The sequence below is a fragment of the Desmodus rotundus genome, chromosome 3 (genome assembly GCF_022682495.2).
Source record: "Desmodus rotundus isolate HL8 chromosome 3, HLdesRot8A.1, whole genome shotgun sequence".
In the NCBI taxonomy this organism is placed as follows: Eukaryota; Metazoa; Chordata; class Mammalia; order Chiroptera; family Phyllostomidae; genus Desmodus; species Desmodus rotundus.
In genome coordinates, this window is record NC_071389.1 from 154,850,570 (window position 1) to 154,870,675 (window position 20,106).

The following is a 20,106-nucleotide window of genomic DNA, read 5'->3' on the forward strand; positions in this document are numbered from 1 at the left end:
AGGAGGCGTGCTTTTTTTTTTTTTTTTTTTTTTTTTTTGAATGAAAATGTGTAACTTCGCCCCACCTCCCGAGTCACATGACTGGCGCTTGCGTCCTCGACCCCACGTCTTTCCTGCTTACCTACTGGCTGTTTACTCGGCTACAGGCTTTCTCCTGGTCCATTCCGGAAGTAGGCATTTCAACTATACTCCTCGCCGGAAGCGTGTCGCAACCTAGCCCTCTACCCTTAGCGGAAGTTCGTCACGGCGCAGTTGCCCCCGCACAGCGGATGTGTGTCGCCGCTCAAGTGACGCTAGGAAGCGCTTGCAGCCTTCGCCGCTGCCTTCTGCTTGAAGCACTATGGAGGAAGAGAGGAAGAACAACAACAAACGGTGGTATTTTACTCGAGAACAGCTGGAAAATAGCCCATCCCGTCGTTTTGGTCTGGACCCAGATAAAGAACTTTCTTATCGTCAGCAGGCGGCCAATCTGCTCCAGGACATGGGGCAACGTCTTAACGTGTATCCTTGCGGCCTAGGCCTTCGGCCTTGGACTTATTCCCACCTTGCTCTAGTGTCCAGGCCTCAGGCTGTCAGGGACGGAACGGGGAAGAAGAAGATGGGCAGGGGCTGGATGTTTAGGAGGGAGAGACTATGATGGGGCAGGCTGAAGTTAAGTGTTCGCGCGAGGGTGGCGAGGCGGAGTTAATTTCCCGCTCGCTCACCAGTGCCACCTCCAACCTTGCCGGGAATTCGTGTGCTTCCCGGCTTTGTGTTTTAACCCGCCCTTCCTGTGCCCTTTTCGGTGTGTTCTGATCTCCTGTTGTGGTGACTTTGAGATTCTGCTTTTCTGCTGTGTCCTAGAGGTTTGGTGAAGGTTTTATCGTTGATGACTGTCTCTTGAATTGAGAAATTCAGTACCTGAAGGTCTTAGAAAGGGTGGCCTAGAATTAATGCCCAGCTTTGGTTCAAAGGCCGTTTTTCCCACTTACTAGCTGTTTAAGAAACCTATCAAGTTCTTGGTTTTCTCGTCTGTAAAATGAGGTGGTACCTCTTGCATTTAATTACTATGGCCAACAGTGCGTGGCACTCAAATAGCTACTGTTAAGAGTTTCATAGAATTTCAAAGGAAGGGGGAATGTCAGTTAAGGTTTGTAGGGTTGTAGACCTACGGATCTAACGGCTTAAAAAAACTTGAAAAGTGATGAGGTTTTGGAAGCATTTTTCTCAGTCTGTTAACATCTTGCTTTCTGGCATATCTTTTGTTAGGCATAAATAAATTTTTCATAAAATTCTCCACAGTTTAAAAAAAGAATAATGGATTTTTAACATACTCAGAGTGCTAATGTCGTTCGTCTCATATTTCAAAGATGAGGTAGTGATTTTTTTTCCTCCAAGCAGTTTTTGGCTTTTCGTATTTAGTATCAGTAAGTACTTCAACGTGTATACCAGCAGTTTTTCAAACACCAAGTGCCAATATTTTCTGGTAGATACCAATTTTCCCGGAAACAAATTAACCAACATTACAAAATTTCAGTGGATGGTGATACCATCAGCATAATTCATACAGAATACACAAGTGGCAGTACTTAAAATCATACACATTACTTCACCATTTCATAAAACCTCTTTCTAAACTTACACAAACTTTCTCATTGTAAAAAGACTTCAAAAAATATCATAATGTTAACTACAAAAAACACTCTGGAAATTGAGTTATTTTTCAAATTTTAACTTTAAGATTTTTTAAATTTAATAAAGTTTTATTTTTTAGAATATACAGCTGGTGGGTCCTGTTCATGCATCTTCACCAGCAGCTGGGACATCCCCACCCTTGGTGTTTCTGGTATAAGTTCCTTGAGCTCTGTGCTTTGAAACTAGTAAGTTCTTTACTAAGGAGCTCCTGAATGGCTGCCTTGGCTAAGGAACCGTGGATCTTCTGTCTCTGAGACAACAGCTGGGCTTATAAGCTTATAGTTGGGAACTTCTTACAGAGTTTGTCATATGTTGCTTTGTCGAACTATTCTGGGTTATTGAGCTTGTCCTGAGCTTTGCCTTTGGACCACTTCTTTTGGCCTTGCACCCAAATTTGTTTACTGGGTCTTTGTATTTTCTTTACTGACTTTCCGGCATCTATTCTTGTCGTCCTTGTGCAGCATAGCGAAACTTGGAGAGCAACTGCTACCACTGCAGCCTGCTAAGATGTTAGACAAAAAGGAAGATTTTTGTATTTTAATGTTAAAAAATATGGGGTGGAGTCTGTTGAGAGAGGTGGAGAAAAAGGAGTTTCCAATTGATGGATTCAACATGTGTGAAAATACTGGGTTGGCCAAAAAGTTCGTTTGGTTTTTTTCCCTTAAGATGGCTCTAGTAGCACTTAGTTGTCTTTAACTTCTTTGAAAACAATTTTGATAGTGTGTTGTGACAGCTGTCATATCAGTTTGCATTATAAAAAACTTAACCATATTGGTGAGTTTTTGCGTAGCCATTTTAATATTGAAGATGGAAGAAGATAAGCAACATTTTTGGCATATTATGCTTTATTATTTCAAAAAAGGTGAAAATGCAACCAAAATGCAAATCAAGATTTGTGCAGTGTATGGAGAAGGTGCTGTAACTGATCAGACATGTCAAAAGTGGTTTGTGAAGTTTTGTGCTGGAGATTTCTTGCTGGACAATGCTCCATGGTGGGGGAGACCAGGTGAAGTTGATAGAGATCATATGGAGACATTCACTGAGAACAATCAACATACCACATGGGAGATAGCCAACATACTCAAAAATATCCAAATCAATAAAGTTACTGGTGAAAATGGAAAATGTGTCTTTTATTTTGTGAAAAAAACCCATACGGAGTTTTTGGCCAACTCAGTACTTCAGTAATGTAAAGAAAAACTTGCAGAGCAAGAATATAAATAAGAGTCTTGCAGCAAGGTGAACAAATTAGCTGTTCTTGCATCAGTTTCACCCATAGGAGAGAGGTCTTGAAGATCGCTTGTTTACAAAATCTTTTGTAAGTTAGAGTTGGCTACACTCAATGATTCGTTTTTTACTGGAACAATATCATAAGGGTCAATATACTTTTCCAAAAGCTCACCCACTCTGTAATTTAGATATACAATTTTCAGAATGTGTTCAACATTGTCTATTCCATCTGCCTAAAGTCTCCTTGGGAGTCTCAAGCAGAATTATGTTGTTGTCTTTTAGTTTGTTGAAATATTCTGTTCTTCAAGGCATCATCATGTTTGTGAAATACATCAATTAGTTCTCCTTTAAGTCCTTTGAATACCCCACTATCATCAAAATCTATGAAGTTGGACACTACTTTCACATTTGGATAATAAACACCAGCTTGATGAATAATCTCTAGTACATCACTGACACCAATGAAAATATGAACACAGGGATGCTATGTGGGAGCTTATCAGAGAAATTCTATTCCTTGGGCATAATGACAGGTTCTCTCACAGTTTCTTGAGGTTTTGGTAAAACCTTTTCAATAAGCAAACCATGTAATTTACCATTCTATCATATAAGGGTAAGAATAGGATCAATTTAAATAGCATAATATTTTTCCTTCAGTTACGGTAACTTTTTTGACATTTCATCTGAAATCAGTTTACAGTTGTCAATGACATGACGTGGACATCTTTTCCTTTGTAGGAAGATCTACTCTGTCAAAGTCTGTTATCTGAACTTGACAGCTCCTCCTTTGATAAGACCACAGATAATTTCTACTCTTGTAGGGATCTTCATGTGAGCTGAACTTTTCTGGAATTCTGGCATCATTTTCACATGTATAGCAGAATCTTAGTCATTTCTTGGTTATCTGGTCTTCTATAAGGTACTCCTGAGTTCTTTCCTCGAATTCATCCTAGAACAACAGTGTTGGTGGTAAACAATATCTAGAGATGCAGGGCCTGGATGTAGGCATCTCAGTGATCTTGGTCTTCTGCCCTGTCGTCCTCTTCAAGGTGAATATGTAGTGGATCAGCACCCCTGCAGCCACCAGGGTGCCTATGCTGGCACTAGTCACCATGGCCCACCCTTGCCACGGCCGTCTGGTCTATGCATGGGGCCAAAAAGAATTTAAGCATTCAATCCTTTTTGTCATAAAATACACTCATTTTGTAGCAGAAAAGGCTAAAATAATTTTAAAGTTCTTTTCAGTATGGAAGTGAAAAATTATCCTTGGGTATAGCTTCCATTTAAATGTGTTGCTGACTATATAATGTTTGTGTTTTAAGTACTCACCTCAAGAGGTGTTTTCTTTATTGCCACTATCCAATTTGTTTCCTAAGCATCCAGTCAAAGAGTTAAACCTTCTGTATGAAATTCTGTTCCAGTGCATCCTAGCCCTTTCTTTTTTGTGTTTGTTGTTATTAAGGTTGTTGCCATTGTGGGACTGCCTCATCTCTGCATGCTCGACATTGTCTTCTGAGGTCTTTAGAAATAAGGCATTGAAAAGTTTTTCTTAGTGAATGAATATCAAATCATTCCACAGTGTTTCTGGTCCCAGGGATCACCATTATGAGAAGGCTTGGTTGTCAAGAGAGAAGTGGAACTGAAAAGTTAATTGCTGGAGATTAGAAGGTGAGGTGACAGTGAAACATATCTCTGGGGCCAGGTCAGGGAGGACATTGTCAATCATGTAAAGAGGTATCCTGAGCTAATGAATCACTGTTGCAGGATTTTCAGTAGGCAAGTGACAAGTTTAGGCCTTATATAGTTTTGTTTGTATTCCTTCTTGATTCACATGTGCTGATAAGCTTGCTTGTTTATTCAGCAGATTTATATTGAATATCTGTTATGTTTAAGGTATGCTCAGTGTCAACTGGTAGTTAATAATTTGGTGGAGAAGTAAGTATGATTTTCATTTGGGAGCATCTACGGTGCTCATTATGGGAGGGTAGAGAGGTTGTATTTTTGGGAATTGTACTGCCTGCCTGTTTTGGGGCCTTAACTTGAACATTTTAGCTCACAATTGACTATCAACACTGCTATAGTATACATGCATCGATTCTACATGATTCAGTCCTTTACGCAGTTCCATCGAAATGTAAGTATAAATTTTTTATGTGGTGTACTCCTTTTGTGATTGATTCAACCTTCATATTTCTTTTGTTGATCTTTGCTGCTGAACTGGGATCTAAGGTTTAGAATTTAGAATTGGTCACTTTCATTATGTTCACGTTGCTGTTCTGAATCCAGCCTTCCAATTTTCCTATGAAGTGTGTAGTAGTTTGGTAGATTGAGTGCATCCTGAGAGTAGGTGGAGTTGTTGATAAAAAATAGATTGTTGAACACTTAAACTTAACATTTGGGTTGGGAGAGTAGCATTTGAGGGGAAACTGTGTTTAATTTTAAGTGTAATTTTTGAAGTGGAAATAATATGGTCACAGGAAAACAAGTGAATATAAGTTATTTAGATTTAAGAGCCTTTGATAAAATTCCAGTTGATGACAGATTGGAGGGGGAAGGTAGAGGTACATTATGTGATGACTGAGGATGACTGTTTTTTTTAAGATTTTATTTATTTTTAGAGAGAGGGGAATGGAGGGAGAGAAACATAGATTGGTTGCCTCCCATATGCACCTCAACCAGGAACTGAAACCGCAACCTGGGCATGTGCCCTGACAGGGAATTGAACTTGCGACCTTTTGCTTTGCAGGACAATGCCCAACCAACTGAGCCATGCTGCTCAGGGCTGTAGATAACTTTTCTTTCTTTTTGTTTTTTTAAGATTTTATTTATTTTTAGAAAGAGGGGGAGAGAAAGATCAGTGTGTGGTTGCCTCTCATGCACCCCCTACTGGGGACCTGACCTGCAACTCAGGCATGTGCCCTGACGGGGAATTGAACTGGTGACCCATTGGTTTGCAGGCTGGCACTCAGTCTGCTGAGCCACACCAGCCAGGGCTGGAGGTAACTACTGATAAATGTTTTGGCATATGGCGTCCCAGACCATGTTTCTGTACATATACTGGGATTTATGTATGTTCATAAAAATCGCTTCTTACTATACTACTTTTACTAACTTGCCTTTATCACTTAATAGTATATATTGGACATCTTTTTATACTGATTTTTCATTATTTTAAGTGACTGCATCGTATTTCTTTGGTTTCGCTATCATTTGTTCACCAGATCTCTAGTGGTGGATATTTGGGTGGTTGTTTCTAGTTTATTTTATTTTTTAAATTTTATTATTTTATTTTTTTAGAGAAAGGGGAGGGGAGGGGGAAAGAGAAACATCTAGGTGTGAGAAACATCTGTCTGTTACCTCTTGTGTGCCCCCAGCTGGGGACTGGACCCATAACCCAGGCATGTGCCCTGACAGGGAATTGAACCAGTGACCCTTCAGTTCACAGAGCAGTGCTCAATCCACTGAGCCACACCTAGGGCTCTAGTTTACTTTAATATAAATTCCTATAGGTGGAATTGCTATGTGAAAGGGCATGCATTTAAAAACTTCTTGTGTCAATTTGCCCTCCTGGAAGATTACATCAATATACATTGTTTCCAGCACCATTGGAGAGGGTCCTTTCCTCTAGGTACTCACTAACAACAAATATTTGTTACTTTGGGAAATACTAAGTTATAACTGCTTGTCAGCAAGCACTAGGGTTACAGTGGTGAACAAGATAGAGGGAGTCCTAACTTATTTTCTTAATTTATATTTCTTAATTAGTGAAGTTGAGCTGCTTATGCCTGTTGGTTATTGATTGTTCTTCTCATGAAATTGAGGAATTAATTTAAAAATTGATTGTTCATTTTGCCCCTATTTTATATTTTAATTTTCTTATTTATATGACCACTTTATATATTAGATCTCTAGCCATGTGTTGTGAATACTTTTCTCATTTTGTTGGGTTCCTTTGTTGACAGTGTTTTGGAGCCTAGAGTGTCTTGCTTTAAAAAAATTTTTTTTTATTAAAGTATAACATACAGTAAAGCCCAAAGATACGGTGTCCAACTAAATTACTGTCTGCATTATTTTATATATCAAGTATATATGCATACTCAGATCAAGATACAGTATGTTTCCAATGAAGGTAGAAAACTTGCCTTTTGATTGAAATACATTTTATTTCTTTAGTGGATGTGATTAAATTACTGTTTTTTCCTCCACTTAAATTCTGGCCTAACATTTACTCTGTTCTTGAGAAGAAACTGAGCCTCGTTACCTGATTTTCTATATGTACGCTTTTAAGTGTTTTCAAGTGGGGAAATGTAAAAATTGTGGTGAGCAACTTAGTATGTGTGCTGTATTTTATGTATTTTAAAGTACAGGTGCTACACTTTAATGGCTATCAAATTTGGGTGTATTTTACACTAGTTAACTCTTAGGAGGTCAGGCTTAGTGGTTAAAAGGACAGGCTCAGGAGTCAGACCTGTCTAGATTTGAATCCTTGGTGCCTTGCTTAACTAGCTGTATGGCTTTGGGCAAGTTACCATAGGCCCCAGTTTTCTCATCTTTTTGGAGGCAATAATAGTGCCTACTGCATAGAGTAAGTAGTTAATAGGATTTAAATGAATTACTTTACAAAGTGCCTGCACAGAGCAAACAAATACTAGTTGGCATTATAATTCTTTGAAAATGGAGAAAAGTCTTACACTCCTACCTAGTGTACGAATTCCTCTGAGAAACTGCCTTTGGGGGGTAAATGGCTTTGATCAGCTTGATAAGTGATTCCATGAGGAGAAGTGAGTATTTGTTTGGCTAATTTGCACAAAAATTAGATTAAAATTTTATCTTTTTCAGGCTTACACTGACTGAGATACAGTTTTGCCTTGTCAGCCCCTTTTTGTGTACCATGTTTTAGTTCCTTTCAAATACATTTTTAGCCCCTTGAAGGCAAATTTGGAGGCTTAAAATCTTAGTGTTTGAGTTGTCCTTTTCCTTTTCCCTCCGTTCAATCAGTTTTAAAAGTCCTTTTAATTTTTACAGTGTTACTGATTTCTCTCCCTGTAAATGGATGTTTACATTTATTGTCGTCATAAAATTAAGAGGAAACAGAGTAAAGGAGAAAATGATGGTTTTCCTATAATCTCCAGGTCAGAGATAATCCTGTTAACGTCTTGGAGCATATCCCATTAGAATTTTTTTCTCTGCATTCAAATATACACGTATTTAAATGAAACCCTATTAGTTTTCCAAGTAATATCAGGAAACTTTTTTTCTTTATTTCTACTGCTAGTGCCTACTCTAAATTTTATTTCCATTGTCTGGATTATTACATTGTTTTCTTTGTGAAAATTTAAGTGTATCCTATTCCTTCTTTCAGTACTACTTACCACCAGATTAATCTTCCTAAATATTTCTTAAACTCTACATATTTTTCTAAAATCTTTAGTGTCAATCTTGTTAAAAATCTTTTGTGTCCCACATCAGTATCACTGAGTTATAACAACTCAGTTTAGTGTTGAAAATGTGCTTCCTGCCTTGATTCTCCATACATTTGTTCAAGCTCATTTTCCTCTGGTTCTTTCCTTAATCCTAAACTTTAGGAATGTGTACATAGCAAGCTCCATGTGCAACTGCAACAAATATGAAGGAAGAGAATTGTTACTATGAATTGTGAAGAAAAATCGGTTCTATCAAAGTATAACAGAGAACAGCAAAGATAGAACTGTAGTCCCCCCTTATCTGTGCTTTGCTTTCAGCGGTTTCAGTTGCTTATGGTCAGCCACATGTGGTTAACCATGGTTGAAAAAAGTTTTAAATTAATTGCTGTTCTGAGTAACGTGATGAAGTCTTTTGCAGCCCCCCTCCTTAAGACTAGCCGTCTTAATTGGGAGGAGGTGGGAGGCGAGCCACATTTACGTAACTTTTATTATGGTATATTGTTTTAATTGTTGTATTTTGTTATGTTATTGTTGTTCATCTCTCACTGTTCCTAATTTATAAATTAAACTTTATTATAGGTATGTATGTATAGGAAAAAAACATTGTCTGTGTAGGGCTTGGTAGTGTTTGAAGTTTCAGACATCCATTGGGGGCCTTGGAATGTATCCCTGGAGTATAATTGGAGACTTCTGCATTAGAATGCATATCAGTTCTATTCACTAAAATGAACTAGGTATTTCAATTCTATAAAATTTGTTTTATTCCTGGCGAAATCTTTTGTCGTTGCCATCTTTGATTCATTGAAATACTAAGATTCAAGAGAAGTTCTACTTCTTGAGGTTCCCCAGATTACCAGGCTACATGTATATGGTCTGTTCAGAAAGTATCCAGTTATGTAATATGAAAAAGACATTTATTGAAGAAGATAGAAGATACAAGAAACACTGTACATAGGACAATGACACCTCAGTCCCCTTCAAAGTAGGCACCTTGGGGCCTCACACTGTTCTAATTGCCATTAGCTGCCTCATCATATTTTCCTGAATCTCATCGAAGGTCTGAAATCTCTTCCCTTTCAAAGCAGATTTAGTTTTGGGAAAAGCCAGAAGTCACTGGGTGCCAAATCCGGGCTGTAGGGGGGCTTAGTCATTTGATGTTTTGCAAAAAAACTGCACGAAACGTGATGCATGAGTGGGCGCTTGTCGTGATGAAGCTTCCAGTCACCAGTTGCCCATTATCTGGGGCCCATCCAAATAGATTCTGTGGGGGGATGTTCAAGCTTAATGCAAAATGTGATGCAGATTTGCTGCTCTACTTGCTCAGTCACTTTGAATGCGATGGCCACACAGTGCACATGCTTACTCTAAGGCAGGGGTGTCAGACTCATTTTCACCAGGGACCGTATCAGCCTCGGGGTTACCTTCAAAGGGCTGAATGTAATTTCAACTCCTTAACAGTTAAGGAGTAGTTATATTTATACAGCCCTAAAATTATTTTGGCCCTTTGAAGGCAACCACGAGGCTGATGTGGCCCCTGGTGAAAATGAGTTTGACATCCCCGCTCTGTGGCATCTACCGCCCCTACTGACTAGTATAGTGAAGTTGTAATTGTTCACACGTGCGCATTCCAGTCCACTTTCCCTGGCTGCCAGGTTACATCAATGTTGGCAAACCCTTCTCGTTTTATTAACAATGATTGGAACTTTTCCAGACAGACCTTGTATTTTATATTGCTGTACTTTCTTATATTGTTTAGTGTCTGAGTTTGATATCTACTTGTGTATTGGCTTGACTTTTTTCAACTTTTATGTATGACCTCTTGAATATACTGTTATACTTTGAATTCATTTTTTAAGATTTATGCCTCCATATGTAAGTATAATTGTGATAATCCTCATATAGTAAAATTCTGCCTTTTAAATTGTACAATTTGCTGGTTTTTAGTATATTCACAGAGTTGTGCCACTACCACCATGATCTAATTCCAGACCATTTATGTCACCCCAGAAAAAGAAACTCCTCACGCTTAAGCAATCACTCCCATTCCCCTCTCCTCTTAGCCCCTAGCAACCACTAATCTACTTGTCTGTATGGATTTGCCTTTTCTGGACATTTCAATGTACTCCTTTTAAAAAAAGTATATAGCCTTGACCGGTGTGACTGAGATAGTTGGGCGTCATTCCGCAAAGCAAAGGGTCACTGGTTGGATTCCTGGTCAGGGCACATGTCCGGGTTATGGGCTTGGTTCCTAGGGAACACACAAGAGGCAACTGATTCATGTTTCTTTCTTATATCAATGTTTCTCTTCCTTTCTCCCTCTCTTCCCCTCCCTCTAAAAATAAATAAAGTCTTTAAAAAAATAAAAGAAAGTATGTAAAGTTTTGATACAAACTTAATAAAGAATCTCATTTATAGAAAGCTGTTTGTTTATTTATATGTAGTGGCTTCTTGAATAGCTAGCCTTTTTTTTTTTAGTCCTCACCAGAGGATATGTTTATTGATTTTAGAGAGAAAGGAAAGGGGCCAGAGAGAGAAAGACAGAAACATCGATTGGTTGCTTCCCACATGTGCCCTGACCAGGAATCAAACCCAAAATCTAGGTATGTGTCCTGACCGGGAATTGAACTGTCAGTCTTTTGGTGCATGGGAGGATGCTCTAACCAGCTGAGCCACCTGGCCAGGGCTTGAATAGGTAGCTTTTAATGAGAGTTTGTTCAAGAATGTGGATATAGTTAATAGATTTGGGGAGGGGGCATTTTAAGTATAGGAAAAAGCATAAATGAGGTGATGAAATGAAGCAAAGAACCTGGTTTGAGACTTAGTTCTCTTTTAGATCTAGCAATAAACAAATAATAAATATGATTATTTTCTCTCCATCCAGTCTGTGGCTCCAGCAGCCTTATTTCTAGCAGCTAAAGTGGAGGAGCAGCCCAAAAAATTGGAACACGTCATCAAGGTAGCACATGCTTGTCTCCATCCGCAGGAATCACTTCCTGATACTAGGAGTGAGGTAGGGGATAATTTCACATCTGTTTTTCTTAATTTATTTTGATTGTAACTTAGTTTTACAACTTTGATTTATTGAAGTCTAGATGGGGACTGTTAAAGGAACCTTTTAGTGTTTGTTTTTCCCTTAACAAAAGCATAAAAATTTTATGGCAGAGGTTAATTGTATTCTTTGTAGTTAAATTGGAAAATGCAGAAAAACAAAGAAGAATATATAACCTAGATGTAATGTGGACCAGAGATGGAGTATAAGTGAAGCATTATTATTTCCAGCTTTTCTATGAATAGCTATACATGTATATATTTTGTGTTTTTTCACTTACTATATCCCAGATATTTTCCCAGTATATTAATTTTCCACTTGCTTTAAATACGGAGACAGTGTTTCATCTAATGTAAAAAATATATATTTTTTAATATTTTATATATATTTTAACCATTTGCTGTTTCTAAGAGAACTTTCTTAGAAATTATAAAAGTCATATATGTTCATTATAAAAGAATCCAAATACTTAAGAATCACTTAAAGTAAAAGGTAAAGCATTTCCCCGCTGCTTTCTAGGGGAATACTGCTGACCACAGTGCTAGTATACTATATTCTTCCAGACCTTCATCTGTATGCATATACATACAGCTCTTTTTCCCTTCCATCTTGACTTTCTTAAAGAAGGGAACATCTTTCCTGGCTTTATAAGTCAGTGACTGGGGAGTGGTGAGTTGTGAGAAATCAAGAGGTCTGACATTTGGAAGTGCTTGGAGAAAAATTATAGATTAAGTCTCTTACAGTGGATGCACGAGTCATCCTTTATCAAATAGATAAATAGAATTGTGTGTTCTACTGATCAAATTGGAGAAAGTGGGGCTTGGGGGGAGGGGGTATTTATTGTATGTGTGTGTTGATAGTAAGTCCTAATTATGTGAATTAAGTGTTTTGCATGGCATTTGTCTTGACTTCCTTCATTTTCTCTCTGGGCTATACCAGTAGCTCCTGAAAACAATTATTGCTCTAGACTTTCATTTAGGTTTGAGACTAATTACTAAAAGTCACTGGTCTGTAGAATTGGCCAAATAAAGCAGTTTTAACAAAATTTCCTGTGTTTTTTCCTTCTCTGAAGAATATTTACATAATTTCTCACCTGAGTCTCAATTCCTTATGAGGTGATTAGGGGAAGATATTTTCTTTACTATATGGAGCAGAGAACTAGCATGGTTGAAGTCCTTATTGGACTTAAGTAAAGATCATAAAGTTAAGTGGAAAGTTAACAGAGTCTCTTAACTCCTAAGTCTCGTTCTCCTAGAGTTCTAGGCCAGTGTTCTCCAATGGAAATAATAAGGGGAGTCATGTGGAATTTAAAAAACAAAATTTTTTTAAAAGATTTTATTTCTATTTAGAGAGTGGGGAGGGGAGGGAGACAGATACAAAGGGAAACATCAATGTTTGAGAGAAACATTGATTAGTTGTGTCTTGCATGCCCTCAACTGGGGACCAGGCCTGCATCCCAGGCAGGTGCGCTGACAGGGAATCAAATCAGTGATCTTTCGGTTCATCAGAAGGTGCGTAACCCACTGACCCACACTTGTCAGGACATAATTTAAAAAATTTTCACTTCATTTAAAATCTTTAACTTAAAAAAGTAAGATTAATTTTATTATATTTTCTATAATATATATTTTATTTAATCATAAATATTTCAGCATATAATCAATATCAAAACATTATTAATGAGGTAGTTTACATTATTAATGTTTATTCCTTTTTCTTTGAACTCTCCTATAAATTTTTGGAAATCTAGCATTATCCCAAAAGGGAAGTTTTTTGTTTTGTTTTTCTTTAAAGATTTTATTTATAGAGAGGGTAAGAGAAAGAGAAGGAGAAGGAGAGAAACATCAATGTGTGGCTGCCTGTTGCGCTTTGCCCCACTGGACACCTGTCCTGCAACCCAGGCATGTGCCCTGACTGGGAATCGAACCAGTGACCTTTGGTTTGCAGGCCAGCACTCAATTCACTGAGCCACACCAGTCAGGGCCCAAAGGGGTAGTTTTAACGGGAGTCAAATGTTTGAGACTGCCTACATTTCCTGTAGGAAGGCTCTACAAATGTTTTTTCATTATGTTTAAGAAGAGATATTTTTAAATTTTCTTGTATCTATATCAAATAAACTTTAAAACCTAAACTGTCAGTCTGAAAATGATCCAGATCTCAGGTGCTTTTTCTGTATCTGTTTATGAATAAAGTGTTTTATCTTAGTATACTACCTTTTTTTTTTTTCATTTAAAAGGAGAATCTGTACTGAATTAGGGATAAAGATTAATTTCAGTTCCTACTCTACTTCATAACTCTATCCCTGCCTTTTGTGGCTTTGGTTTCCTTGGAAAGGGTTGTTAGAGTTGCTTATACTTTATATATTGTACCTTCTATGTCTTACCTGCAGGCTTACCTGCAACAAGTTCAAGATTTGGTGATATTAGAAAGCATAATTCTGCAGACTTTAGGTAAGTTTCTTTCCCTTTAAAACATTAAAGAAATGCACATTAATATGATTCAGTTTTTATTTTATTTTATTTTTTTAAAGATTTTTTTTTTTAATTTTTAGGCAGAGGGGAAGGGAGGGAAAAGAGAGGGAGAGAAACAATGTGTGGTTGCCTCTCATGCATCCCCAACTGGGGACCCAGCCCGCATGTGCCCCGACCAGGAATTGAACCGGTGACCCTTTGGTTCATAGGCCGGAGCTCAACCCACTGAGACACACCAGCCAGGGCCTGATTCAGTTTTTAAAATTTGCAAAATAGGAAGCAGGAGGAAAATCTCTCGGAAAGGTTTGTACGTTTAGAGGTTATAGGGCTCAGTTTTACTGTGGCCTATACTGAAGAAAAAACGAAGGCACAGCTGAATCTTAGAAATAGCAGTCTTTTTTTCCCCCCCCATCCTGGGATTTATGATTTACTTTTTAAGGTTTGGCAATATTTAATTTTAATATAACTAATGGCAGAAACTATTTAAAGAACTCTTGTCCTTCCATGGATTTTTACAGTCTGTCATTATATTTAGATAATAGCATTTATTTTTTAAATTGGTAATCAGTTTAGAACAAAGGTGTAGATGGGAGAATTCACATACACTGTTTTGTGTTTAGAGGTTATTGGTTTTCAGGGATCCTGAGATTGCATTAGCTTTATTATCTTAGTGGTACCTTCTAGCTCAAAATATAAACATCTTTGGAGATAGATAATGTTTCTTAGAGAAGAGCATGCTGCATACTTTGTGTGACTCAGCCTCTGAACAACAATTTTGGGGTAGGAAAATAAGAGAGACCTTTAATGATGACTCAGATAAAAGATGTATAAAACACCTGGAGTACTTTAGCTTGTTAACCAGTTACTTTTTTTTAGGCTTTGAACTAACAATTGATCACCCACATACACATGTGGTAAAGTGCACTCAACTTGTTCGAGGTAAGGAATCCCAGCTTGAGACGGTACTCTTGAATTGTTTTACCATTTAGAGGCTATGATTGCTGTGGATAAATTCATAACACAGCTGCTAATTAATGTGTTTTAGTTGATCTCCATTTAAAGAGAGTGACCTTGAGATTGCTTGCCAAAGCTGGGGGCAGACTTTGAAAAGTCACTAAATTATAACTAACAACAATTTTAAGGGTGTCTTGGGAGTCGGTGATCTTAATTTGATTCTAGGGTTGCTTGTCCTAGACATTCTTAAAGACCACCCAGAGGATCATTTAGAAATTATTTGAACTTAGTCCCATGATTGGCAATCCTTTGGCAGAACTTTTTTTAAATTTTAATTTAATTTTAGTAGCTATAATTGCATGACACCTAGTTTCTTTACTCAGTTTAAATAGTAGTATCAAGACTATCAACACACCGTCATGCATTTCAGTGCCTTCTCTAGAACAAACTTATAATTGGTCTTATTTTGAATTTTGCTTATGTGTATTTTATCTGAAAATTCCAAAAGTTTTCTGAGTTCTTTATATTTTGAAAGCATTAAATGGTTGGCATTGAGCAAAGATAGGCTTAAACAGAGATGGATTTATACTAATATTTAATCTACGGGAGATTAAAAATTGTTCTGTCAGCCAGAGCATTTGTTTTGTTTTGGAAGAAGGAACTTTCTTTTGGTAATACATTAAATATTTTGCTACTTGATTATGTTAGGATTAAGTCACAGGTTGCTCAATTTAAAACTTAAAAAAACAAACAAACCACACATCACTTTTTCCAAACACATCAAGGTCTTTGGATTCTGATCTTGCCTCCAAATTAGTTTGTCGCCTAGTTGAGTATTTCTCAGTGAACCCACGCATCAGAATGTCTGGGTTACTTGTTAAAAATGCTTACGTCCTTCTCCCAACAGAATCTGAGTCAAACTCTAAGGAGGATGCCCGTGATGCATTTTAAAACGAGTGTCAGATACTCGGTACACAGGATAAAGCTTGAGTCCCTAGGTCTGTAAGCAATCCACTTATTAAAAATTGCTTATATTTCTTTGGTAGAATGTAAACTTCAGATGGTCAGGGACCATGCCAGCCTCATTTACCACTATATTCTCTACCTTGCAAATATTAAATGCTTATTAATTTATTGTTGAGAATAAATGGAATTAATAAGTTTTCCTTCTCCTTCACCTTTTTTTCTCCAGCAAGCAAGGACTTAGCACAGACTTCTTACTTCATGGCAACCAACAGGTTTATATTTTAATATTTTTCCTTTATATTTTTGGGATAGGATTTTACTTGGGTTGGGATTGTCACTTTTTGAGGGGCATATGGAAAGATGTCTGGCTTTTAGTAAACTAGAACTCAAAAACCCAGGCACGGATCTTTGATACAGTATGTTACAGATAATTCTATGGTAAATGTTGACTTTTATGCAGTTTTCATGTTGTGCCTTAAATTTCCATGGTGCTTTTTTGTTAAGGTGATGGAATCATTTACTGTTGACTGACAACCTACTTAATTCTGCATGTTACTTAGCTTTAAAATATCCAAAAGCATGGTTCTGAAAGTTGGTAAACTTGGAATTCATTGACAGTGACTGAAAACCTGATTTGGAGAATTCTGCAATATGTGGGATATTTTTAAATACTTTATTTATTTATTTTTAGAGAGAGGGGAAGGGAGGGAGAAGGAAAGGGAGGGAAACATTGATGTGTGATGATCAGTTGCCTCTCACATGCCCCCAGCTGGGTACCTAGCCTGCAACCCAGGCATGTGCCCTGACTGGGAATTGAGCCAGCCACCTTTCGGTTCACAGGCGGGCACTCAGTCCACTGAGCCACACCAGTGAGGGCAATATTTAGGATATTTTAAAAGACTCCTTGTTCTTCCCATACTCTCAGATAAATGGACATGTATATGTGTAAAGAGTTGTAATACTTTTTCTTCTTTCCTTTTTAAAGAACAAATTAATACGTAACTTGTATTACAAAGTGATTTGCTCATTCTCATTTACAATCTATTGGTTGTTCTTGGAAACCAAAGATATTCCTAATGACTCTCAGGGCTAAAAAGTTCCTTTTAATAGACTGATAGGAGAAATTTTAAAATAAACCATCAATCAAGCATATTCACACTTGAGAGCAGTTGTCTATTATTTCAGTAGCCCAGACCTATGATTGACAAGAGACAAGATAATTTTTATGGTATTTTCCCTTAAGTATTTGATTCAGGGATTATACATATCAAAAATTTTATCATTTTCCTTAAGTTCTGAGCTTAGTCTCAGAATAATTGATCCTTGTTTTAAAAAACTGAGTACCCAGTTTGTTTTAATTTTTAATTTTTTGTTTTTTTGTCTGTCAGTTATATGGATTGAATGATGTGTAGTCAGCAAATTTATAAATGTTAACTGAGCAGATGGGTTAATAGAAAGTAATGTTTAGTGCTGGATCAGAGCACTGGCTATTTCTTACCCTTCTAGCTTGCCAGTGTTTTTTTACTCTTTTTTTTTTTTTCTTTTTTAAATAATGGAGAGTTTTAACTTTGGGTTCAGAATTGAGAGCTCATGATACTCTCTTGTTTCCTTTCCTCTGATGTCAGCCTGCATTTGACCACATTTAGCCTGCAGTACACACCTCCCGTAGTGGCCTGTGTCTGCATTCATCTGGCTTGCAAGTGGTCCAACTGGGAGATCCCAGTCTCAACTGATGGGAAGCACTGGTGGGAGTATGTTGACGCCACTGTGACCTTGGAACTTTTAGATGGTAAGTTTTAGAGTAAGGGTCCTTGAAAAGCACTTGATCTGTCACTATCTAGCCGAAGGTGACTTCATTCAGATGAAAATAGTTGAGGTTATTCTTGTTTCATTACTCTTGCCTCTTTGTAAGTTTTTCTTAAATGTCCTATTTCATTTGTAGAACTGACACATGAATTTCTACAGATTCTGGAGAAAACCCCCAACAGGCTCAAACGAATTCGGAATTGGAGGGTAAGAATTATTGTTCTCAGCTTATGAACAAACCATTTTCTTTTTTGACTACACCAGTGAATAAATCAGAACTGGATAGGTACCCTAGGTTTGGAATTTCCCTTCTTGTGGTTATGCAATGTTCATGACTTCAACTTCGTGTCTTGAGTACTGGTCGAGAGTCAGTGGCTGTAGGTGGTAGCAGAATTTGTTTTGTGTTTTGCAACTCTTGTGATATGGTCATTTGGTCAGCAGTGTTGGTTCGGTATGTTCTGTGGAGGCCCTTAGGGAAAAAATGTGGCTTCTTTGAGTCATAGAGTGTTGGCTTCTGGTAGAGGAAAGATATAGAGTTACAAGGTTAGAGCTGATGCCATAATTTTGTCTTTGACATTACCTACTTTTGAAATGGATTTTAGAATTTTGTTTATATAGATTGAGGTCTAAATTGTTTTTCAAATATTTTTCAAAGTCTTATGAATAATGAAATCATTCCTCTTTTTTTTTTTTCCCCAATGTCAGAGTTTGTTTAAAAACATTTTCTGCATTTCTCAGAAATCCAGACTGATAAGCTTAATTTTTTTCTGAGTTGAATGAGTTGTGGAAAATGAGTTTGCCTAAGGTTGAGTGGAAACTTGAGCACATAGGTCATCTTTTAATTTTGTATAAAACCTCACTAAAATTTCTAGAATTTGCTTTTGGACTAAATGCAATCACAAGCATTCATAAAGCATAGATGTTCAGGAGTGAATTTTAGATATGCATCTTATTTTTTGAATTGCCTTGTAGCATTGGTATAGATTGCTGTGACCCTTTTTTGGTGATAGAAGACTTAAGTAAATTTTAAGTGTCCAATACTACACGATCTTACCCAAAAGGCCAAGAAGCGATTAAGTATACATTACTGTATTATTAACTATAGACACTACACTGTGTAGTAGATGTCTAGGATTTACTCATCTTATGTAACTGAAACTTTATACCCTTTGACTAATATATCCTTGTTGCCCCAGACCCTAGCAACCACTATTCTATTCTGCCTCTCTGAGTTTGACTATTCTAGATTGCTCAATAAGTAAGATCATGCAGTATGTGTCTTTCTGTGTCTGGCTTATTTCACTTAGCCAAAGGCTGCAGCTTCATCTATGTTGTTGCAAATGGCAGTATTTCCTTCCTTTTGTATTGTGTAAAAATGAAAATAAGATAAAATTTACCATCTTAACCATTTTTAAATACACAGTTCACTGATATTAAATACATTCGTATTGTTATGCAACCACCATTATCATCTATCCTCATAAGTCTTTTCATCTTGTAAAGCTGACACTCTATTCCCATTAAACAAATTACTCCCCATTTCCTCTGACCCCAGCCCCTGGTAATGACTATTACACTTTCTGTGTTTATGATTTTGACTACTGTTAAGTACCTCATATAAGGAAAATCATACAGTATTTGTGTTTTAGTGACTGGCTTATATCAGTTAGCACAGTGTCCTTAAGTTTCATATACATTGTAACATATTGTATAATTTTGTTCCTTAAAAGCTGAATAATATTCCATTGTGCAATATGTATGTATATAGCACATTTTGTTTGTCCATTTTTCCATCAAAGACCACTTGGGTTTCTTCCAAGTTTTAGCTGTTGTGAATAAATGCTGCTATGAACATGGTTGTACAAATACCTCTTTAAGGCCCTGCTTTTGATTCTTTTGGGTATACACCCAGAAGTGATGGATCATATGGTAGTTCTATTTTAAAATTTTTGAGGAACCTCTATACTGTTTTTCATAGTGGTTGCACCAATTTACACTCCCACCAACAGTGCAGGAGGATTCCCTTTTCTCACATCTTTGCCGATACTTGTTTTTTGTTGACTTTTTGATTGTAGCCATTCTGACAGGTGTGAGGTGATATCTTATGGTATTGATTTGCATTTCCCTGGTAGTTAGTGATATGGAGCGTCTTTTCATATATCTTTTGGCCACATGCATACCTTTATAGAAATGTCTATTCAAATCCTCTGTACATTTTTCAAATTGGATTGTGCGTGGGGTTTTTTTTTGATGTTCAGTTGTATGAGTTACTATGATTTGGATATTAAACTCTTACCGAATATGTGATTTGTAAGTATCTTTTCCCATTCAGTAGGTTGTCTTTTCATTTTGTTAATGGTTTCCTCCTTGGGTAAAAGCTTCTTAGTTTGATGTAGTTACATTTGTTCATTTTTGCTTTTGTTGCCCTTACCTGAGGAGACATACCAAAAAAATATCGCTAAGACTGATGCCAAAGCATCTAATGCCTATATTCTAGGAATTTTATGTTTTCAGGTCTTACATTTAAATATTT

The 20,106-nt window shown here is 37.1% G+C and overlaps 1 protein-coding gene and 1 pseudogene across 1 annotated transcript in view; one reads left to right on the forward strand and one right to left on the reverse strand.

Annotated features, from left to right (window-relative positions):
- The first annotated feature begins 122 nt into the window (after positions 1 to 122).
- The window catches only part of CCNT1 (cyclin T1), a 36,597-nt gene continuing 16,613 nt past the window's right edge, over positions 123 to 20,106 (forward strand). The window contains exons 1-8 of the mRNA XM_024575915.3: positions 123 to 501; positions 4,957 to 5,038; positions 11,209 to 11,337; positions 13,766 to 13,826; positions 14,724 to 14,786; positions 15,994 to 16,039; positions 17,393 to 17,556; positions 17,710 to 17,780. Of these exons, the coding sequence (XP_024431683.1) occupies positions 341 to 501; positions 4,957 to 5,038; positions 11,209 to 11,337; positions 13,766 to 13,826; positions 14,724 to 14,786; positions 15,994 to 16,039; positions 17,393 to 17,556; positions 17,710 to 17,780 (777 nt within the window). The 5' untranslated portion in view covers positions 123 to 340. The remainder of the gene's footprint in view (positions 502 to 4,956; positions 5,039 to 11,208; positions 11,338 to 13,765; positions 13,827 to 14,723; positions 14,787 to 15,993; positions 16,040 to 17,392; positions 17,557 to 17,709; positions 17,781 to 20,106) is intronic.
- Positions 2,682 to 4,052, reverse strand: LOC112318676 (cytosolic 5'-nucleotidase 3A-like; annotated as a pseudogene).